General features: G+C 42.0%; 3 protein-coding genes across 3 annotated transcripts; all 3 read left to right on the top strand.

Annotated features, from left to right (window-relative positions):
- Positions 1–871: 871 nt before the first annotated feature.
- On the top strand, positions 872–3298 carry LOC306745957 (protocadherin beta-15-like; the record flags this gene model as incomplete). The annotated part of the gene is made up of 1 exon (XM_079228822.1): positions 872–3298. One exon carries the CDS (start codon positions 872–874, stop codon positions 3296–3298), a length of 2427 nt encoding a protein of 808 aa, XP_079084948.1.
- Positions 3299–4378: 1080 nt separating this feature from the next.
- On the top strand, positions 4379–11885 carry LOC306745956 (uncharacterized protein; the record flags this gene model as incomplete). The annotated part of the gene is made up of 3 exons (XM_079228821.1): positions 4379–6721; positions 9338–9408; positions 9521–11885. The coding sequence occupies exons 1-3, from the start codon at positions 4430–4432 to the stop codon at positions 11883–11885; spliced, it is 4728 nt and encodes a 1575-aa protein (XP_079084947.1). The 5' UTR covers positions 4379–4429.
- Positions 11886–13596: 1711 nt separating this feature from the next.
- Positions 13597–24517, top strand: LOC306745955 (uncharacterized protein; the record flags this gene model as incomplete). The annotated part of the gene is made up of 4 exons (XM_079228820.1): positions 13597–15984; positions 18190–18193; positions 19224–20590; positions 22181–24517. 4 exons carry the CDS (start codon positions 13597–13599, stop codon positions 24515–24517), a joined length of 6096 nt encoding a protein of 2031 aa, XP_079084946.1.
- Between the last annotated feature and the right edge of the window lie 312 nt (positions 24518–24829).

The following is a 24829-nucleotide window of genomic DNA, read 5'->3' as shown; positions in this document are numbered from 1 at the left end:
TAGAAACCGAGTTCTGCCACAGGACGAGTAACGTATAGGTGGTCTTTTATGCAAGCGTCTCTGCTTTTGACATTATCACTAATCAAGCAAATACATTTTTTTTTAGAGATAAGGTTGTTTTTTTAACAGCAGACTTATAGTCTTGATTTAGGAGAAGCAGCTCTGTCCATGGTGCTTAAAACCTGGAAGAGCAAGGCAGTTCTAATGCATGTCTCAATACGCTCTTTAGGTTATCAATTCATGTTTAAGACACACGTCATGAAAATGTAAACGAACAATATTTTTTTGGGAACTTAATCTTTGAAATTCCCGTTCCTTTACTTTGAATGAAATCCTTGTCTGACTCAATCAATGCAACGAGCATGAAGCTTTTACTGTTACATTACTGAAACAATAACTGAATGAACGAAACTGGACTACACACTATTTCATCTCATCACACACACACACACACACACACACACACACACACACACACACACACACACACACACACACACACACACACACACACACACACACTAATCTGCAGAGTCACATCTCTCCATGCTGAGGAGATATCTCAACATCTCGCCATCAAGCTTTCACCCCGATATCATTTCATCACATGCTCTTTCTCAAACGGACACAATGTGTCGCTATCTGCCAGTTAACTGGAATGTTGCAATGCTGTGTAGCAGAACGTCTCCACCCATTGTTCCTCAGCTTTGTATTTCCAGTTATGTTGCGGCAGTTGAACGAGCGTCGGGATCGTGTTGCTGATTTCTGTGTTTTTATTTGGCTGAATTTGTCCACCTCAAACGTATTAGAGAGTTGAACTAAAGACCTTCAAATATTTTATTTTTCCTGCGGATATTTGTCATTTTTAATTATGGAACCCAAAGGATTTGCCAAGCTTGGCCTGGTTACTCGCTTTGTCATCTGTCTACTTGCGTTGCAAACCGTATTTGCCGAGGTGAGCTTTTCCATCCCAGAAGAGATGAAACCAGGAACTGTCATTGGAAATATAGCTAAAGATCTTGGTCTGGATGTAGCCACCCTGTCAACTCGCAAGGCCCGCATTGATTCCGAAGGCAATAACGAACGATATTGTGTTATCAGTTTGAAAACCGGGGAATTAAGTGTTGCTGAGCGGCTTGACAGAGAGAGTCTTTGTGGCACTAAACCATCTTGCATTATAGTCCTGGAACTCGTACTGGAGAATCCGTTAGAATTGCATCGTATAAATCTCCACGTCCAAGATATAAATGACAACTCCCCACAATTCAGAAGAGATTTAATTTGGATGGAAATAAGCGAGTCCGCTGAGAAGGGCACTCGTTTCTTAATGGAGGAAGCACATGACGCGGATGTTGGTCAAAATTCTGTTCAGAGGTACAGCCTACACAGTAATGCTCATTTTATTCTAATGGTCGATGTGAACAAAGTTGAACTTGTTCTAGATAATAGACTTGACAGAGAGACAACGCAAGAGATTGCTTTGCTTTTAACAGCTTTAGATGGAGGCTCTCCTCAAAGATCAGGTACTGTAATGATACACGTGACAGTACTGGATGCTAACGATAACGCCCCAGTGTTCAGTCAAGCCGTTTATAAATCCAGTCTGCCTGAAAACTCTCCTCTTGACACTATAGTGGTTTCAGTAAGTGCTACTGATGCAGATGGTGGCGTGAATGGAGACGTAACATATGACCTTGGTTATGTTTCAGTTACAGATGAAAAACTGTTTTCTATTGACAGTAAAACTGGAGAAATAAGAGTAATTGGCTCCACAGACTATGAGAAGAAAACATCATTTGAACTGCGCGTCATGGCAAAAGACGGACTCGGATTAAGTTCTTATGCCAAGGTTTTCATAGAACTATCTGATGAAAATGATAATGCTCCAGTGATACATCTGAAATCACTGACTAGCCCCATACCTGAGAACGTGTCACCTGGTACAGAGGTGGGCATCATCAACGTGCAGGATAGAGACTCTGAGACTAACAGACAGGTCCGCTGCTCCATTCAGCAAAACGTCCCTTTTAAGTTGGTTCCTTCTATTAAAAACTATTATTCTCTGGTGACCACAGGACAACTGGACCGTGAACTACAGTCTGATTACAACATTACAATCACTGCCACTGACGAGGGCTCTCCACCTCTGTCCTCCTCTAAAACTGTCCAGTTGTCTGTAGCAGACATCAACGACAACCCACCTGTGTTTGAGGAGCAGTCCTACAGCGCTTATGTGACTGAAAATAACAAACCTGGCTCCACTTTATGTTCCGTTACTGCTCGAGACCCCGACTGGAGACAAAACGGCACAGTGATTTATTCTCTGTTACCTGGTGAGGTGAACGGTGCCCCGGTGTCCTCCTATCTCTCTGTTAACGGAGACACGGGGGTGGTCCACGCTATGAGGTCGTTTGATTATGAACAGTTCAGGAGTTTTAAAGTGCACGTGATGGCCAGAGACAACGGCTCTCCTCCTCTCAGCAGCAACGTGACCGTCAGTGTGTTCGTATCGGATGTGAATGACAACTCTCCTCTGATACTGTACCCCGCCCCGGAGGGCAACTCCTTCATGACCGAGCTGGTCCCCAAAGCTGCACACGGAGGCTCTCTGGTGTCCAAAGTGATAGCGGTGGACGCGGACTCCGGACAGAATGCCTGGCTGTCCTTTCATATAGTCAAATCCACTGATCCGGGTCTTTTCACTATTGGTCTCCACAGCGGAGAGATCAGGACCCAGCGGGACATTTCTGAGTCTGACAGCATGAAACAGAACCTCATTGTGTCAGTGAAAGATAACGGACAGCCCTCTCTCTCTGCCACCTGCTCCATGTATTTACTTATTTCTGATAACTTGGCTGAGGTTCCAGAACTGAAGGACATTTCTTATGACGAGAAGAACTCCAAACTGACCTCTTATCTGATCATCGCGCTGGTGTCTGTGTCCACCTTTTTCCTGACCTTCATCATCATCATCCTGGGTGTGAGGTTTTGTCGCAGGAGAAAGCCCAGACTGTTGTTTGATGGAGCAGTTGCCATCCCCAGCGCGTATCTCCCTCCTAATTACGCAGACGTTGACGGCACAGGAACTTTACGCAGCACCTACAATTATGACGCGTACCTGACAACAGGTTCTCGAACCAGCGACTTTAAGTTCGTGAGTTCTTACAATGACAACACACTGCCTGCTGACCAGACTCTGAGGAAAAGTCCATCAGACTTTGCTGAAGTATTTGGGGCATCACTGGATTCACCGGAGGTAGGCTTCACCTTCATACATCTTTATATTAGCAAAGTATAACAACCCCATTGACCCGAATTACCGAGGATGCAATGACATTAAATTCAAATTATAAATGTAAACACATGTAAATATATCAATGTGTTAGCTTTTGAACATTTAATTCAAACCACAAGTATTTATTTTCGCATCGGTCGCTGTCCATGGTCCTTAACAGAACAGCTCATCCACAAATTCAGGCCTTTTGAAATCAAACGGATCTTTTAAAAGAGTATATACAAGATGTAACGTAACATGTAGTGTTTGGTTATTACTCGAAATTCTTGTTTATTATTACAGTCGAGCATTGTATTGAATCTTGTAATTTTTCTTATACTAAATGTACATTTTGGATGTACTCAGAGACTCGAACATTATTACATAAAGCACTATTTTGATGAGAATAGAGCCTACTTGCAATGCAATCGAATGCAACAATCAAAAATGATATTCTATTCTGTTCCAATCATTTTTACTTGATATGTGTTCAATTGATGTTCTCGTCACGGCTGTTTTTTGCGGTGAGGTTTTACATTGCATTATAGTTTCAGGTATTTCTTAAAGTTAAAGCTCTTTTAATTAAGGACATACACATTGTAGAAACACTTACTAATATCCTACAATCAAATACAGGACAGTTTTGTTCCATTATAAAACAACATTAGGGAGTGTTTCTATTTGACATTTACTTCAATTTTGTTTTTCTTCGTGAAGAATTTCGCTGTACATGACAAACTCCGAATCTGGCACTTCATGTTACTTGTTTGTCCACTGACGCAATGTGCTTTTAGATCAATTGAGTTACATTTGTTTTAATAACAACATGCATGGTGACTATATTTTGTAATATTTCGAAGATGCTGAGAGTGTCGCTGTCTACCAGTCGAAAAGGGAAATAGGCTGCATATGAACTCGTCTCCACCCACAGTGTTCTTGCTCATTGTTTGCCATGACACTTGGATCATTCACGTATGTGCATTTCTTGTGTGTTTGTGGGGAATACTGATCACGTCTTTGTAATCGTTGATGGATTTTAATTGCTGGAGGATGGCATACAACGGATTGCATGTGAACCTTTTCTGCGGTTCACTTCTTTTGCTATTGGGATTACAGCTGGCTCATGGCGATGTGAGCTATTCTTTTCCGGAGGAGATGAAACGCGGTTCAGTGATTGGAAACATAGCCAAGGATCTTGGGCTTCAAGTAAGCAGACTTCCACATCGGAAGGCTCGAATTATTCTCGAAGGGAACCGTAAACGTTATTGTGAGATTAACCTCGTTACCGGAGAACTGGTCGTCGCTGATCGAATTGACCGAGAGGAGCTCTGTGGAGCGAAAATGTCATGCATTTTGAAATGTGAATTGGTACTAGAGGACCCACTCGAATCGCACCGGATATCTGTCCAAATCCAGGATGTAAATGACAACCCACCAGTCTTTGCTAAGGACGCTGTTAAATTGGAAATACGGGAATCTGCTCCCAAAGGATCTCGCTATAGAATAAATGCAGCACGCGATGCAGACATCGGACAAAACGCTGTGCAAAACTACGTTTTACAAAAAAACAATTATTTTGCCCTCAACGTACTTACTAATTCTGTTGGTACAAAATACAGTGAGATCATTCTGGATAGAGAATTAGATCGTGAAGAAGAGCAAGAGGTGATCTTATTGCTGACAGCCGTCGATGGTGGTAACCCACAGAGATCAGCTACCGCTGTCATTCAAATCACTGTGCTGGATGCTAATGATAACGCCCCAGTGTTCAGCCAGGCCGTTTACGAGGCGACTATACCTGAAAACTCTCCTGTAGACACGGTGGTAGTGGCAGTGAGTGCTACTGATGCAGATGAAGGTGTGAATGGTAAAGTAACATATGATTTCAGTGCAATAAGTGATAGCGCTAAAGAAATATTGTCATTGAATGAACATACTGGAGAAATTACAGTAGCAAAACATGTTGACTATGAAGAAGAAACTAAATTTGAAATGCTCATTGAGGGAAAGGATGGTTATGGCCTTTCTTCAGAGACAAAGGTAGTAATAGATATCACTGATGTGAATGATAATGCCCCAGTGATACATATTAATTCATTAGCAAATCCCACACCTGAGAATGTGTCACCTGGAACAGAGGTGGGAATCATATATGTGCAAGATGCAGATTCGGGGAATAACAAACAGGTCCGCTGCTCCATTCAGCAAAACGTCCCTTTTAAGTTGGTTCCTTCTATTAAAAACTATTATTCTCTGGTGACCACAGGACAACTGGACCGTGAACTAGAGTCTGATTACAACATTACAATCACTGCCACTGACGAGGGCTCTCCACCTCTGTCCTCCTCTAAAACTGTCCAGTTGTCTGTAGCAGACATCAACGACAACCCACCTGTGTTTGAGGAGCAGTCCTACAGCGCTTATGTGACTGAAAATAACAAACCTGGCTCCACTTTATGTTCCGTTACTGCTCGAGACCCCGACTGGAGACAAAACGGCACAGTGATTTATTCTCTGTTACCTGGTGAGGTGAACGGTGCCCCGGTGTCCTCCTATCTCTCTGTTAACGGAGACACGGGGGTGATCCACGCTGTGAGGTCGTTTGATTATGAACAGTTCCGGAGTTTTAAAGTGCACGTGATGGCCAGAGACAACGGCTCTCCTCCTCTCAGCAGCAACGTGACCGTCAGTGTGTTCGTATCGGATGTGAATGACAACTCTCCTCAGATACTGTACCCCGCCCCGGAGGGCAACTCCTTCATGACCGAGCTGGTCCCCAAAGCTGCACACGGAGGCTCTCTGGTGTCCAAAGTGATAGCGGTGGACGCGGACTCCGGACAGAACGCCTGGCTGTCCTTTCATATAGTCAAGTCCACTGATCCGGGTCTTTTCACTATTGGTCTCCACAGCGGAGAGATCAGGACCCAGCGGGACATTTCTGAGTCTGACAGCATGAAACAGAACCTCATTGTGTCAGTGAAAGATAACGGACAGCCCTCTCTCTCTGCCACCTGCTCCATGTATTTACTTATTTCTGATAACTTGGCTGAGGTTCCAGAACTGAAGGACATTTCTTATGACGAGAAGAACTCCAAACTGACCTCTTATCTGATCATCGCGCTGGTGTCTGTGTCCACCTTTTTCCTGACCTTCATCATCATCATCATGGGTGTGAGGTTTTGTCGCAGGAGAAAGCCCAGACTGTTGTTTGATGGAGCAGTTGCCATCCCCAGCGCGTATCTCCCTCCTAATTACGCAGACGTTGACGGCACAGGCACTTTACGCAGCACCTACAATTATGACGCGTACCTGACAACCGGTTCTCGGACCAGCGACTTTAAGTTCGTGAGTTCTTACAATGACAACACACTGCCTGCTGACCAGACTCTGAGGAAAAGTCCATCAGACTTTGCTGAAGTATTCCGTGATTCAGAGGAGTCCCTCGAGGTAGGACCCAACTTATTATGCTTTGCTGCTTCATGATTCTATCTTTTTTATATAACTTCCCAATTACAGCTGACTTTTTCCTGGTATTTGGGGTCCAAAGTTGTCCTCTAAAACACTGCTTAGTATCATTTCACAGTAGCTATAAATGTTTTCACATGGATTCAAAGTTAAATAACTATGTTTCAATCCAAGTTGGTTGATACACCTTTCGGGCTGTCCACATGCCTGCTTGAGGTCTATGTTTCATTATTTAGTTTTCTTGGCCTAATCTTTATAATCCTGGTTTTAGTGCTGAAGAAGTACTTTCTGGAAGTATTTCAGACGATCATCACAACATATATGGTTATCGCTCTACAATTTTATCGTTTTATTTGATCATTAAAAAAACAAAAAATTTTGCTCCACTTAAATTATATTTTTCAATGATTTATGGATTACGAGCTGTAGCATAATCTTAAACAATATTCAGATATAACTGCAAGTAAGAACAAAGCATTGCAGGTGTATTATATGTGTAAATCAGTTTTTTTGCTTCACATATGTCATTGGATTCGACTATGTTTATGGTAAAATTTGCCATATTTCACTAAGTTAGTGCCATTGTAAACATGCAGTTACAACTGTATACAGACAATTTATCAAATGTGTATATGTAATGAACCTGAGGTGCTTAATGCATCAAAGTATATCATATATTGATCATGTTTTCAGAAACATATATGTCTTACAAGTTGAGCTTCAATTGGTATATTGTACAGTATGTGGCAACAATATGAATGCACATAGGAAAGTACTCCACTTATGGCGAGTTTGATTACTCTAATCCAACTCAAAGCTGTTACATTTTATGACGACTATACCCTTGAATAGAAGGTTTTTGTAGTGACTGCTTACAAGTTCAGACCTGAGTGTTCAACTATATTAAGCAAGCAGAACAATACTTTGCATGGGGGCTTTGAAATGTGTTCGGTTGAAACTTTCTCATATTGTCAATCAATGTATTTGTGGCCACACTGGTTGTTGAGGAAAGGTGAACTACAGGGGCTGAGCTGTATGTATTAGTCTGGCTCTTCTTCATGAAAATGCAATGGGTTGGTTATGTTTTTTCATTATTCCAGCTGTGAACTATACAGCATTTTGCATCAAAAACAGTAAGCTTTTGTACTGAACAGCATTTGTACTGTCAGCGTAATTGTTTGTCTGTATTTTTAAACTTCAAATAGATGAGTTGATGATAGCCTCAGTGCTACATACTTTCACTGAATACCTCATAGTGATTGGGTGAATTTAGAAATGACAGACTGCTCTTTAAAAATTAATCACAACATAAACTCACTCATATTTGTTGGACAACACAATTTAGTAGAGACACATTTGCAATTTACTTTTTTCAAATGTAAAAAAGCAGAGTCATAAAGTAAGCTCTTGCCTTGGTGCTCAGTGACGAGCAACATGACTATCATGTAGAAAGGCAGATTGTGGGTGACTGAGTTGCACTGTACTGTCACACTAATGTCTTTGTGATAATGTTACACCAGTATGCCATGTATTTGGAGGATTTTCATCAGCTATCTGCTCAGCCACATTGAACATGTACTGGACACTTTTATTGGCTAGTATAAAAGTAATGTGTCATAATGGATACCTTTCTTTGGTTCTGTTTTTTTTAAGGTGCTGGCTTTAACAAGTTAAATGATTCATAAATTCTTCAGCTGGTTAATTTTCACTCAGTATATACTACATTATAATTTTAGGTTGTAGCTTATATATTTGTATTTTTTATTTTGTATGGTTTTAAAAATACAGTATGAGTTTAATTATACTTCAGCTTTAATCCAACATATTTTCTACACATTGAAAAGAAAATCCAGCTTTTAGAATGCGTGAGCACTTTGAAACAATATTTCTCCTGCAGAAATGTTGGTGATATCGGTCTGTGAGTTTCCCTTTTAACATACTTATTTGCCCCTGTCTGGGATGTTAAATTGAGTCAGGCTGGTTTCTAATATGAAAATATGCCAAAGAAATGAATACTGTGCTTTGTGTTTCATTGTAACCGAACATTCATGTGTTTAGTTTGGGTTTATGGTGCAATTTTCTGCTTCCTTTTTTAATTCAGTTCATCAGAAACTATGTGAACACATTATTTCATCTTTTAATTAAATTGTGAAGGGTTATTTAATCCAATTGGTATTGTGTACTATGGTGCTTTTTGTAGTATTATGAAGAGTCAATTTGTTTTACCGACAGTTTATGAAGCACACAATGCAGAACATATAGTAGTAGTATAGTGGTCAATAGATCTCACAGGAGCCACTACAAATGTGGCATGCACATACATTTGATTAGCCAATCACAACAGCCCAGTCAGCCCTGTAGGACACACCTGTTACACAATCTATATGACAGTGTTATGAGAAACACAACATGACTGAATAGCATTATGCTTTGCCTTGATAGAGCCAGTGAAGTTGTCAACTTGTTTAAGTTAGTAGTGCGATAACGGATTGAAACTCTTGGTGTCACTGTGCACCAACAAAGGCCGAACGTGTCCACAGCTTAATCCATTCATTTCCTCCATTGCAAAACGTTATTGTGCTGCGGTGTGCCTCTCAGTTAAGGGCAACACAAAAGGACTTTATGGACGATTTTCAGACAGCTAATTACAACGAGGAATACAACCGTCAGTGATCACTTTGGAATAATTGGACAGGGAAGGCTGAACGCCCGGTCGATCATGGAGCACACGGTGCACAGGGGATTTTCTATGAATCGCTTTTGTGTTTTCCTTTTCTTCAGCGTGCGTTTCGCATATGGAGATGTGAGCTACTCCATTGCAGAGGAGATGAAGCGCGGGTCTTTGATTGGAAATATCGCCAAAGACGTCGGCCTCGGAATTGCCACACTTTCCTCGCGTAAAGCTCGCATTGACACAGACAGGAATGACAAGCGGTATTGTGATATTAATCTGAGCACCGGGGATCTGATTATTACTGACCGGGTCGACAGAGAAGGTCTTTGTGGCAAGAAGGCGACGTGCGTTTTAAAAGAGGAGCTTGTTTTGGAAAACCCTTTAGAGCTTCATCGTATCAATATTCACGTGCAAGATATAAACGACAACGCCCCACAGTTTAGCGAGGACTTGATTTCATTTGAAATAAGAGAATCAGCAGACAAAGGAGCTACATTCTTACTCACTGAAGCCCATGATGCAGATATTGGTACAAATACTGTACAGCGCTACGATTTACAAAGTAATGAACATTTCACTATTAATGTAGATGGGGGCAGTGGAAGGAAACACCCTGAATTGGTTTTGGTAAAAGAATTAGACCGAGAGCAAGAGAGAGAACTAAAATTAGTTATGACAGCTCTAGATGGTGGTTCTCCTCAGAAATCCGGTACTGCAATTATTCACGTGACAGTACTGGATGCTAATGATAACGCTCCAGTGTTTAGCCAGGCCGTTTATGAAGCCAGTCTTCCTGAAAACGCATCTTCAGGCACAGTGATCATTACAGTGAGTGCATCTGATGCAGACGCGGGACCCAATGGTGATATTACGTACAATTTTGATCATGTTTCTGATGACCATGTCTCGTTGTTCTCACTTGATCAAAAGACAGGAGACATACGAGTAGTCGGCTCTATCGATTACGAAACGGAGACCTCCATTGAATTGCGAATAAGAGTAAAAGATGGACCAGGACTTACCTCGTATTGTACAGTGCTTTTAGATATAACAGATGTAAATGATAACCCCCCTGCTATCACTTTAAAATCCCTGACTAGACCCATACCCGAGAACGTGTCACCTGGTACAGAGGTGGGCATCATCAACGTGCAGGATAGAGACTCTGAGACTAACAGACAGGTCCGCTGCTCCATTCAGCAAAACGTCCCTTTTAAGTTGGTTCCTTCTATTAAAAACTATTATTCTCTGGTGACCACAGGACAACTGGACCGTGAACTACAGTCTGATTACAACATTACAATCACTGCCACTGACGAGGGCTCTCCACCTCTGTCCTCCTCTAAAACTGTCCAGTTGTCTGTAGCAGACATCAACGACAACCCACCTGTGTTTGAGGAGCAGTCCTACAGCGCTTATGTGACTGAAAATAACAAACCTGGCTCCACTTTATGTTCCGTTACTGCTCGAGACCCCGACTGGAGACAAAACGGTACAGTGATTTATTCTCTGTTACCTGGTGAGGTGAACGGTGCCCCGGTGTCCTCCTATCTCTCTGTTAACGGAGACACGGGGGTGATCCACGCTGTGAGGTCGTTTGATTATGAACAGTTCAGGAGTTTTAAAGTGCACGTGATGGCCAGAGACAACGGCTCTCCTCCTCTCAGCAGCAACGTGACCGTCAGTGTGTTCGTATCGGATGTGAATGACAACTCTCCTCTGATACTGTACCCCGCCCCGGAGGGCAACTCCTTCATGACCGAGCTGGTCCCCAAAGCTGCACACGGAGGCTCTCTGGTGTCCAAAGTGATAGCGGTGGACGCGGACTCCGGACAGAACGCCTGGCTGTCCTTTCATATAGTCAAATCCACTGATCCGGATCTTTTCACTATTGGTCTCCACAGCGGAGAGATCAGGACCCAGCGGGACATTTCTGAGTCTGACAGCATGAAACAGAACCTCATTGTGTCAGTGAAAGATAACGGACAGCCCTCTCTCTCTGCCACCTGCTCCATGTATTTACTTATTTCTGATAACTTGGCTGAGGTTCCAGAACTGAAGGATATTTCTTATGACGAGAAGAACTCCAAACTGACCTATTATCTGATCATCGCGCTGGTGTCTGTGTCCACCTTTTTCCTGACCTTCATCATCATCATCATGGGTGTGAGGTTTTGTCGCAGGAGAAAGCCCAGACTGTTGTTTGATGGAGCAGTTGCCATCCCCAGCGCGTATCTCCCTCCTAATTACGCAGACGTTGACGGCACAGGCACTTTACGCAGCACCTACAATTATGACGCGTACCTGACAACAGGTTCTCGAACCAGCGACTTTAAGTTCGTGAGTTCTTACAATGACAACACACTGCCTGCTGACCAGACTCTGAGGAAAAGTCCATCAGACTTTGCTGAGGTGTTTGGAGATTGTGATTCCCCTCCTGAGGTAGGAACACCTTCCATATTATTTAAGTAATCGTCCTGAAGAAGATGCAATTCTGTTTATCGCTTTTTTTTTTTTTACCTTGCAGTGCTCCATTCTCTGGTTATGATTGATTATAAGTGCTAATAGTTTTCGTCAAACCTAATGATGCTGCATTCATAACAAAGCAAGTATATTTCCTGACATGATTTCGCTTTCAAAGAATACCATTTACATGTTTTCCTCCGTGGTGCTGAACTCTATTTTAATATTCATGATTAACTTACAACTGTTGTTTATTCTGAAGATCTCTTCCTCCTGAGTTTTATCTCAGTGACTTTGCTTTGCCATTTCAATTATTTATGTTTTTCTCCTTGTACTGGTTTCATTCGAACATGCTGTTGATTTCATGTGATGAAATTATTTGAAGTTCGTTCCAATTCAAACTCAGATGGTAGTGCTGGTAATCGGTTTTTGGATATGGTATTAGTATCCTATAGCTATATACAAGGTGAGCTTCTCTTTCCTATCTGCTTGGGTCCGGCTTATTTTATCTGTTTGATTTGTGCAATGCCAAACATGTGAACTTTACAAAACTATGTATTGCTTCCCGTCAAACTCAGATTTAGTCTTTTTGATGTATTTTACTCTTCTAAAAAATCATTTTAATATCAGTATGTTTTCCTGGACTGTGCTAGAGCTGTTGGCCAGCCTCTCTGAAAACGTGTGACAATTCATAGCTAAATCATGGAACAATTGCGTTTAGTGTAAAGCTTCATCCAATAAGATACGTGTTTTGTTACTGATGTTTACCACAACAACATTACAAACATTAAAATACCATTATGTTGCTCATCAGGTTGTACAGATTTATACAAAAACTTTATTTTAGAGATACATAAATGACTGATGTTTTTTGTCCTCCAAGTTGTCAAATATTTCAGGAAAATTATGGCAATAGATATGTGTCTCACCACTAAATGAAAGACTGTTAGTGATTTTTGGAGCCATCAAACAACACTTCAATTTACAGTCACTTTGAATGATTGTTCAGTAGTTTAATCTCATTGGTTTTTATTCCTAAATAATTTGCCCTAATATGTTTTCAATCTGAACAATTAAAAGATAAAAGAGTGTGTGAGCACAAATAATATTAGAAGACATTTAACAACATTCTGAGGAGATTGTTGTTAAATATCTTCTAATATTATTTGACAGACATGAAAGTGTCCCTCCCTCTAAGTGTATGTGTTCTGTCAAAGTTTTGACATGACAGCGATTCTCTGAAAGCCTTGGATTGTTGTTACGACACAGTTTGAATAGTAATATGTTAATCCCAATTTATTGTATTGTATTTGTTCTATGTTTTAGAAAGCAACAGGAGGGCACAGCAGTCATGTATCAAGGCATCTTAATTATATAATGGCAAAGCTATAATTATAATTAGTCGTATCGTTGTGGATAATTTGAACAACAAGGTTATCTGAAAAGGTATATTTCAACATGTCAGACATGTGCCTTCGTCTTGTTATACCCCGACAAATACTCATGGTGTCAGTGTGCACCAGTGAACGAGAGGGCACGGTCATTCTCCACCCTTCTGTCTCATTGCATTTAAAACCTGCCTCTGATATTGTATTGCAGTTGATGATATCGCTTCGTGATACTGCAGTGTGATTGTTGTTTTATATTGGAGTAAGTCACAGCGACATTTCTGAATATCTGGACTTACTTTGTGGCAGTACACGTCCTTCTTGCAGTAACAATGGGGGAGCGCAGGTTTGCGCTTCTTTCCGGCCTTGCTTTCATGTTTATTGTCCTCCACCCTGTCTATGGAGACCTGAGCTACTCTATCCCGGAGGAGATGAAACGTGGATCTATTATTGGAAATATCGCTAAGGATCTGGGACTTGATTTGGGGAGACTGTCTGCTCGCAAGGCTCGTATCGATACTGAAGATAACAGTGTTAAATACTGCGGTATGAATCTCAACACCGGAGACTTGATCGTACAAGAAAGGATCGACAGAGAAGGGCTTTGTGCGAAAAAGGCTTCATGTGTTCTGAAACAGGAACTCGTATTGGAGAACCCGTTAGAACTGCACCGCATTAGCATCCGCGTTCAGGATATCAACGACAATTCACCTCAATTTAAAGAGGAGTCACTAAAAATAGAAATACATGAATCTGCGGACAGAGGTGCAGGTTTTCTCTTGGATGAGGCGCACGATGGAGACATCGGAGAAAATACTGTTCAGGGCTACTCACTTCAGCAAAATGACCATTTTAAACTAAATGTGAAGACAAAGGGTGTTGGACGAAAATATGGTGAATTAGTCCTAGACAAAGAATTAGACAGAGAGGACAAAAAGGAGATAATGTTGTTGCTCACCGCATTTGATGGAGGCTCTCCTCAGAGATCAGGTACTGTAGTCATACACGTCACTGTACTGGATGCTAATGATAATGTACCAGTGTTTAGCCAGGCCGTTTATAAAGCCAGTCTGTCTGAAAACTCTCCTCTGGATACATTGGTGATCACAGTGAGCGCTACTGATGCAGACGAAGGGATGTATGGTGACGTTACTTACGGATTTGATCAGGTTTCAGATGAAAACCAAGTGTTCTCTCTGAACTCTAAAACAGGAGAAGTTAAAGTGGCTGCATCGATTGATTATGAAAAAGAATCTTCATACGAAATGCAGATTAGTGCAAAAGATGGTTTGGGATTGGCGTCATATGCCACGGTAATCATAGAAATTACAGATATAAATGATAACGCTCCAGTGATATATCTGAAATCCCTGACTAGCCCCATACCTGAGAACGTGTCACCTGGTACAGAGGTGGGCATCATCAACGTGCAGGATAGAGACTCTGAGACTAACAGACAGGTCCGCTGCTCCATTCAGCAAAACGTCCCCTTTAAGTTGGTTCCTTCTATTAAAAACTATTATTCTCTGGTGACCACAGGACCACTGGACCGTGAACTAGAGTCTGATTACAACATTACAATCACTGCCACTGACGAGGGCTCTCCACCTCTGTCCTCCTCTAAAACTGTCCAGTTGTCTGTAGCAGACATCAACGACAACCCACCTGTGTTTGAGGAGCAGTCCTACAGCGCTTATGTGACTGAAAATAACAAACCTGGCTCCACTTTATGTTCCGTTACTGCTCGAGACCCCGACTGGAGACAAAACGGTACAGTGATTTATTCTCTGTTACCTGGTGAGGTGAACGGTGCCCCGGTGTCCTCCTATCTCTCTGTTAACGGAGACACGGGGGTGATCCACTCTGTGAGGTCGTTTGATTATGAACAGTTCAGGAGTTTTAAAGTGCACGTGATGGCCAGAGACAACGGTTCTCCTCCTCTCAGCAGCAACGTGACCGTCAGTGTGTTCGTATCGGATGTGAATGACAACTCTCCTCTGATACTGTACCCCGCCCCGGAGGGCAACTCCTTCATGACCGAGCTGGTCCCCAAAGCTGCACACGGAGGCTCTCTGGTGTCCAAAGTGATAGCGGTGGACGCGGACTCCGGACAGAACGCCTGGCTGTCCTTTCATATAGTAAAATCCACTGATCCGGGTCTTTTCACTATTGGTCTCCACAGCGGAGAGATCAGGACCCAGCGGGACATTTCTGGGTCTGACAGCATGAAACAGAACCTCATTGTGTCAGTGAAAGATAACGGACAGCCCTCTCTCTCTGCCACCTGCTCCATGTATTTACTTATTTCTGATAACTTGGCTGAAGTTCCAGAACTGAAGGATATTTCTTATGACGAGAAGAACTCCAAACTGACCTCTTATCTGATCATCGCGCTGGTGTCTGTGTCCACCTTTTTCCTGACCTTCATCATCATCATCATGGGTGTGAGGTTTTGTCGCAGGAGAAAGCCCAGACTGTTGTTTGATGGAGCAGTTGCCATCCCCAGCGCGTATCTCCCTCCTAATTACGCAGACGTTGACGGCACAGGAACTTTACGCAGCACCTACAATTATGACGCGTACCTGACAACAGGTTCTCGAACCAGTGACTTTAAATTCGTGAGTTCTTACAATGACAACACACTGCCTGCTGACCAGACTCTGAGGAAAAGTCCATCAGACTTTGCTGATGCGTTTGGTGAATCTGACGAATCTCCAGAGGTAGGATTATAAACGTTTACTTTATTCATTTATTTCAACAGAGTTGTGCATCATTACTTTATTTTTTACAACTGCGTTCACATATTTAAATAACTGCGTTTTGCCATTTTAAATTTGAACCATCACGGCTCCACAGTCTTACTCTTAAAGTAACATTAACGTATTCTATCATCTTCCCTCCACCACAACAACAAATTCATGATATGATTTTCGATCTGCATGTTTAGGTTGTCCAGATTCACCTCTGAATTATTATTTTTGCGGCAGAGTGGACCATTCTCTGTAAATCAAAACAGTCTTATTCTGTTTCAGCAATGTTGTTCACTACACTGACTGTGTTCAGCTTTTCATTCTTCTTCCATAACCGCATACATTAACATCGCTGTGATACATGTACATATATTCTTGTTGGTGATTGGATTCAATACTTTATAGTACCAAGCCTTTTGTTGACATTCGGAAGCACCAACATTGCACTTAAATGTTCGACCAGCGTTCACAATATCAGTACAATCAAAGGTCTCATGCTTTATTTTTTTTCTACAAAATATATTCAAAAGTCTGGATACTTTATGGTGTAATGTTTCTTCAGTTTCATTCTCAAAATGCATTTTTAAAGACTGTAAAATAATCTGATTTAAAAATCCTTCGGAAAAGCCATCAAGCCTGACAACTATTCAAAAAAATGTAGCTATATCATATAACTGTTGCTATATTGTCCCGACAAAATTGTCTCAAATGAAGACACATGTCAGTTGGTCCTGCACAGGTTTTGTGTATGTTTTATTACATTAAACTCCTGTTGTGGCACGCATATTAACACTGTTTACCACATAATTATTGTAAACATGAAGGGAACGTGAAAGATACATTCCAATTAACTAAAATATGATTTTAAAATTAACAAGATCAAGTACATCTGTCCGTGAAATAATGTTTATTGCAAATAAATGAGACAAGTATTGCTATGCACAGAGTAAAGTGTCACAAATATACCAAATATTTAAAAAATCCAACAAACCAGTAACCATCCAGTAAACAACAAGCCAGTAACCTGAGGTCTCTCAGTATGACATGGATGATCACAACACACATTTACGTGTTTTAAGATTTGATCCCTGTTTATTCAGTATTCTGTGGTACTCAGTTTAAACTTTACAAAATACCTCAAAGACTTCTCGTTCCTTTAAGACTAGTTATTCCTCTTCATATGCACCTCTTGCCCTGGATATATTCTGATGAGGCATTTGTATGTGGTGCAATAGTTCTTTCAAGAGTATACATTGAAATGTGATGCATACACATTTTCTTATTAATGAGTGAATTTCTATTGAGGATCAAACGTTTTCTTTCTTCATAATGTTAATGTTATGTGTGCAATGCAGTGGAACTACACTTGTATGAGCATGGTAGCTCTCTAAGATGCATGAACACATTCTATAACAGCACATTTCACTATGGTTATATTTTTCCATTGAGCGCTCTCTTAAATACTGAGTCCCCTAATGTCTCATTTTATAATATTGTCTTTGTGTGTGTATATACTGATCATTTCAGCCCTCACTCTGCAACTTTGTCCTTTTACACCTCCACGCTCGATCACTGCTTATGTTCATCTCTTCAATACTTTTGTGCATTCACTTTCTCGGTGTTACCCTCGCCTACGAAAGTTTTACTGGGCTGCAGTACTATTTATCTTCTGTAGCAAGAGTTCAAATGGTTTGGGCCATCCGATACGGTTGCTTTGCAATTTGGCCGCCAACTGTCCGTTTTGTTGTGAACTTATGTATTTATTATCTCCAGTAAAACTCAAACTATTCGTTGACTTAAATATCCATTCTTTTTTTCTTCTATTTTTGCGCTTGAATTGGTGCTAACATATCATGATAGAACAAGAAAATAGTTACAGTGAAAACATTTACTGTTCAACTTCAACGTGCAGCGATGAAATTGAACTCAGAGTGTCGCTATTCACCAAGCAGAGGAAACACGTCTCCACCCCTTGCTCGTGCTTTGTTACTCTGGCTTGGTATTCTTCTTGACCAATTGTACACTTGGGTGTGCTTTTGTCAGCCATTAGCTTCAAATACACAGTTTGCAAGTGCAACTGTTGTTGGCTTATGTTATACTGGATCGCACAGGAAATCGCATGGGGATAAATAACACCAATCAACGCCATCGACTGGTTTTTCGTTCTTGTCTCAGGATGGTACACAATGGATATTCAGCGGCTGGTCTGCTTTGCTGGTTTTCTTTTTTTCTTCAGCTGCTTCATACCGTTAATGGAGACACAAGCTTTTCTATTTCCGAGGAAATGAAACCCGGATCTGTCATAGGAAATATAGCAAAGGACCTCGGATTGAACGTGGGGAAGTTATCTGCTCGAAAGGCCCGCATTGACAGCGATCTGAACCGTGAACGGTACTGTGACATTAATCTTAACACTGGAGATTTGATTGTTGCTGAACGAATTGACAGAGAGGCGCTTTGCGGCGAAAAGGCATCGTGTATTCTGAAATTTGAGTTAATCTTAGAGGCACCTCTGGAGTTGCACCGTATTTCACTACAAATAAACGATATAAATGATAATCCGCCTGTTTTCACAAAAGATGAAATCAAGATCGAAATCAATGAATTGGCTGTAAAAGGATCTCGCTTTCGTGTTTTGGAGGCACATGATATAGATATCGGGCAGAACACCGTTCAAAGCTATGCATTACAGACAAACAATTATTTAGTATTGCAAATTCAGTCAGAATCAGATGGGGGGAAATTTGCAGAGCTAGTGTTAAATAATGAATTAGACCGTGAAGAACAGAAGGACATGAGATTATTGCTCACTGCTCTTGACGGAGGCAGTCCTCAAAGAACTGGCACTGCAACCGTGCATGTGACTGTACTGGATGCTAATGATAACCCCCCAGTATTTAGCCAGACAGTGTATACAGCCAGTCTGCCTGAAAACTCGCCTCTTGATACTGTAGTTGTTACAGTGGCTGCAACTGATGCAGATGAAGGTTTAAATGGTGAGGTGACTTATGAATTAAGTCGTATCTCAGAAACAAGTAGAAGAGCATTTGCTTTGAATCACAAAACAGGTGAACTTAAAGTTATAGGGCCTTTGGATTTCGAGAAAGAGTCAATATATGAAATGCGCGTAGCCGCCAAAGATGGATATGGCCTAACCTCAGATTCCAAAGTCATAATTGAAATCTCCGATGTTAATGACAACCCACCAGAAATCAATTTAAAATCTCTGAATAGCCCCATACCTGAGAACGTGTCACCTGGTACAGAGGTGGGCATCATCAACGTGCAGGATAGAGACTCTGAGACTAACAGACAGGTCCGCTGCTCCATTCAGCAAAACGTCCCTTTTAAGTTGGTTCCTTCTATTAAAAACTATTATTCTCTGGTGACCACAGGACCACTGGACCGTGAACTAGAGTCTGATTACAACATTACAATCACTGCCACTGACGAGGGCTCTCCACCTCTGTCCTCCTCTAAAACTGTCCAGTTGTCTGTAGCAGACATCAACGACAACCCACCTGTGTTTGAGGAGCAGTCCTACAGCGCTTATGTGACTGAAAATAACAAACCTGGCTCCACTTTATGTTCCGTTACTGCTCGAGACCCCGACTGGAGACAAAACGGTACAGTGATTTATTCTCTGTTACCTGGTGAGGTGAACGGTGCCCCGGTGTCCTCCTATCTCTCTGTTAACGGAGACACGGGGGTGATCCACGCTGTGAGGTCGTTTGATTATGAACAGTTCAGGAGTTTTAAAGTGCACGTGATGGCCAGAGACAACGGCTCTCCTCCTCTCAGCAGCAACGTGACCGTCAGTGTGTTCGTATCGGATGTGAATGACAACTCTCCTCTGATACTGTACCCCGCCCCGGAGGGCAACTCCTTCATGACCGAGCTGGTCCCCAAAGCTGCACACGGAGGCTCTCTGGTGTCCAAAGTGATAGCGGTGGACGCGGACTCCGGACAGAACGCCTGGCTGTCCTATCATATAGTCAAATCCACTGATCCGGGTCTTTTCACTATTGGTCTCCACAGCGGAGAGATCAGGACCCAGCGGGACATTTCTGAGTCTGACAGCATGAAACAGAACCTCATTGTGTCAGTGAAAGATAACGGACAGCCCTCTCTCTCTGCCACCTGCTCCATGTATTTACTTATTTCCGATAACTTGGCTGAGGTTCCAGAACTGAAGGATATTTCTTACGACGAGAAGAACTCCAAACTGACCTCTTATCTGATCATTGCGCTGGTGTCTGTGTCCACCTTTTTCCTGACCTTCATCATCATCATCATGGGTGTGAGGTTTTGTCGCAGGAGAAAGCCCAGACTGTTGTTTGATGGAGCAGTTGCCATCCCCAGCGCGTATCTCCCTCCTAATTACGCAGACGTTGACGGCACAGGCACTTTACGCAGCACCTACAATTATGACGCGTACCTGACAACAGGTTCTCGAACCAGTGACTTTAAGTTCGTGAGTTCTTACAATGACAACACACTGCCTGCTGACCAGACTCTGAGGAAAAGTCCGACAGACTTTCTTGAAGCTTTTGTCGATTCTGATAATTCTCCTGAGGTAAGAAAACGACAGTATATTTAACTTGTTCTTGCAGTGATGTATAATGTGCCCCTCTCCATGGTCATGCACACAAGACAAACAACGTTTTTTGTTGTTGTTATTAATCTCTTGAAATCATGGAGTTCCTTCCTATAAAGCATTGTTTGTGTTCATACCATATGGTTTCAAGTTAAGCAAGTTGACACTAACAGCAGAAACCCTACCCAATCAAATCCAAATTTGTATATACGGTCTGTGTGAAGCACAATTAAAACATGTTGTTTATTTTTTTACCAGAAAGATGATGATTTGATTAATTCAGTTCAACTAGCCCACGAGATCCTAGAAGTCATTATTTCAAAAATATATATATAATAACTTATCTAGCACTCCCATCCCTTCTAACATGCACTTGTCTGTTATCACTGTTCATATTTTCATATCTTCATATTGTGTTATAGTTTTCTTGGCATGTATTTGTGGAAGTCCCTGCACAGACCTGCAATAGCGAAACGTGAATGTTCTCACTGTGCTACTCATTTGTAGTTAACCGTTACCAACACCAGTATACATTTTCTTAGAAACCGGGTTCTGCCACAGGACAAGTAATGTATAGGTGGTCTGTTATGCAAGTGTCTCTGGTGTTGACATTATCACTTATCAAGCAAATTAATTTTTTTTTAGAGATAAGGTTGTTTTTTTAACAGCAGACTTATGGTCTTGATTTAAGAGAAGCAGCTCTGTCCATGGTGCTGAAAACATGGAAGTGCAAGGCAGTTCTAATGCATGTCTCAATACGCTCTTTAGGTTATCAGTTCATGTTTAAGACACACGTCATGAAAATGTAGATAAACAATATTATTTAGGAACTTAATTTTTGAATTTCCCCTTCATCTATTTTCAATGAAATCTTACCTGACTCAATCAATGCAACTTGTATGGAGCTTTTACTGTTACATTACTGAAACAATAACTGAATGAATGAAACTATACACACTATTTAATGCCATCATATAAACACACACACACACACACACACACACACACACACTCACACACACACACACACACACACACACACACACACACACACACACACACACACACACACACACTTGCTCTCTCTCTCGCTCTCGCTCTCTATCGCTCTCTCTCTCTCTCTCTCTAATATGCTAAAGTATCACATCTCTCCATGCTGAGGAGATATCTCAACATCTCGCCATCAAGCTTTCACCCCGATACCATGTCATTTCATCACATGCTCTTTCTCAAACGGACACAATGTGTCGCTATCTACCAGTTAACTGGAATGTTGCAATGCTGTGTAGCAGAACGTCTCCACCCATTGTTCCTCAGCTTTGTGTTTCCAGTTATGTTGCGGCAGTCGAACGATTTTCGGGATCGTGTTGCTGATTTTAGTTTTTTTATTTCGGATGAATTTGTCCACCTCAAACGTATTAGCGAGTTGAACTAAAGACCTTCAAATATTTTATTTTTTCCTGCGGATATTTGTCTTTTTTAATTATGGAACCCAAAGGATTTGCCAAGCTTGGCCTGGTTACTCGCTTTGTCATCTGTCTACTTGCGTTGCAAACCGTATTTGCCGAGGTGAGCTTTTCCATCCCAGAAGAGATGAAACCAGGAACTGTCATTGGAAATATAGCTAAAGATCTTGGTCTGGATGTAGCCACCCTGTCAACTCGCAAGGCCCGCATTGATTCCGAAGGCAATAACGAACGATATTGTGTTATCAGTTTGAAAACCGGGGAATTAAGTGTTGCTGAGCGGCTTGACAGAGAGAGTCTTTGTGGCACTAAACCATCTTGCATTATAGTCCTGGAACTCGTACTGGAGAATCCGTTAGAATTGCATCGTATAAATCTCCACGTCCAAGATATGAATGACAACTCCCCACAATTCAGAAGAGATTTAATTAGCATGGAAATAAGGGAGTCTGCTGAGAAGGGCACTCGTTTCTTAATGGAGGAAGCACATGACGCGGATGTTGGTCAAAATTCTGTTCAGAGGTACAGCCTACACAGTAATGCTCATTTTATTCTAATGGTCGATGTGAACAAAGTTGAACTTGTTCTAGATAATAGACTTGACAGAGAGACAACGCAAGAGATTGATTTGCTTTTAACAGCTTTAGATGGAGGCTCTCCTCAAAGATCAGGTACTGTAATGATACACGTGACAGTACTGGATGCAAACGATAACGACCCAGTGTTCAGTCAAGCCGTTTATAAATCCAGTCTGCCTGAAAACTCTCCTCTTGACACAATAGTGGTTTCAGTAAGTGCTACTGATGCAGATGATGGCGTGAATGGAGACGTAACATATGACCTTGGTTATGTTTCAGTTACAGATGAAAAACTGTTTTCGATTGACAGTAAAACTGGAGAAATAAGAGTAATTGGCTCCATGGACTATGAGAAGAAAACATCCTTTGAACTGCGAGTCATGGCAAAAGACGGACTCGGATTAAGTTCTTATGCCAAGGTTTTCATAGAACTATCTGATGAAAATGATAATGCTCCAGTGATATATCTGAAATCACTGACTAGCCCCATACCCGAGAACGTGTCACCTGGTACAGAGGTGGGCATCATCAACGTGCAGGATAGAGACTCTGAGACTAACAGACAGGTCCGCTGCTCCATTCAGCAAAACGTCCCTTTTAAGTTGGTTCCTTCTATTAAAAACTATTATTCTCTGATGACCACAGGACAACTGGACCGTGAACTAGAGTCTGATTACAACATTACAATCACTGCCACTGACGAGGGCTCTCCACCTCTGTCCTCCTCTAAAACTGTCCAGTTGTCTGTAGCAGACATCAACGACAACCCACCTGTGTTTGAGGAGCAGTCCTACAGCGCTTATGTGACTGAAAATAACAAACCTGGCTCCACTTTATGTTCCGTTACTGCTCGAGACCCCGACTGGAGACAAAACGGCACAGTGATTTATTCTCTGTTACCTGGTGAGGTGAACGGTGCCCCGGTGTCCTCCTATCTCTCTGTTAACGGAGACACGGGGGTGATCCACGCTGTAAGGTCGTTTGATTATGAACAGTTCCGGAGTTTTAAAGTGCACGTGATGGCCAGAGACAACGGCTCTCCTCCTCTCAGCAGCAACGTGACCGTCAGTGTGTTCGTATCGGATGTGAATGACAACTCTCCTCAGATACTGTACCCCGCCCCGGAGGGCAACTCCTTCATGACCGAGCTGGTCCCCAAAGCTGCACACGGAGGCTCTCTGGTGTCCAAAGTGATAGCGGTGGACGCGGACTCCGGACAGAACGCCTGGCTGTCCTTTCATATAGTCAAGTCCACTGATCCGGGTCTTTTCACTATTGGTCTCCACAGCGGAGAGATCAGGACCCAGCGGGACATTTCTGAGTCTGACAGCATGAAACAGAACCTCATTGTGTCAGTGAAAGATAACGGACAGCCCTCTCTCTCTGCCACCTGCTCAATGTATTTACTTATTTCTGATAACTTGGCTGAGGTTCCAGAACTGAAGGATATTTCTTATGACGAGAAGAACTCCAAACTGACCTCTTATCTGATCATCGCGCTGGTGTCTGTGTCCACCTTTTTCCTGACCTTCATCATCATCATCATGGGTGTGAGGTTTTGTCGCAGGAGAAAGCCCAGACTGTTGTTTGATGGAGCAGTTGCCATCCCCAGCGCGTATCTCCCTCCTAATTACGCAGACGTTGACGGCACAGGAACTTTACGCAGCACCTACAATTATGACGCGTACCTGACAACAGGTTCTCGAACCAGCGACTTTAAATTCGTGAGTTCTTACAATGACAACACACTACCTGCTGACCAGACTCTGAGGAAAAGTCCATCAGACTTTGCTGAAGTATTCGGTGATTCAGAGGAGTCCCTCGAGGTAGGACCCAACTTATTATGCTTTGCTGCTTCATGATTCTATCTTTTTTATATAACTTCCCAATTACAGCTGACTTTTTCCTGGTATTTGGGGTCCAAAGTTGTCCTCTAAAACACTGCTTAGTATCATTTCACAGTAGCTATAAATGTTTTCACATGGATTCAAAGTTACATAATTATGTTTCAATCCAAGTTGGTTGATACACCTTTCGGGCTGTCCACATGCCTGCTTGAGGTCTATGTTTCATTATTTAGTTTTCTTGGCCTAATCTTTATAATCCTGGTTTTAGTGCTGAAGGAGTACTTTCTGGAAGTATTTCAGACGATCATCACAACATATATGGTTATC

Source organism: Taurulus bubalis, assembly GCF_910589615.1.
Source record: "Taurulus bubalis genome assembly, chromosome: 13".
Taxonomy (NCBI): Eukaryota; Metazoa; Chordata; class Actinopteri; order Perciformes; family Cottidae; genus Taurulus; species Taurulus bubalis.
This window is presented reverse-complemented; position numbering and strand designations above follow the sequence as displayed.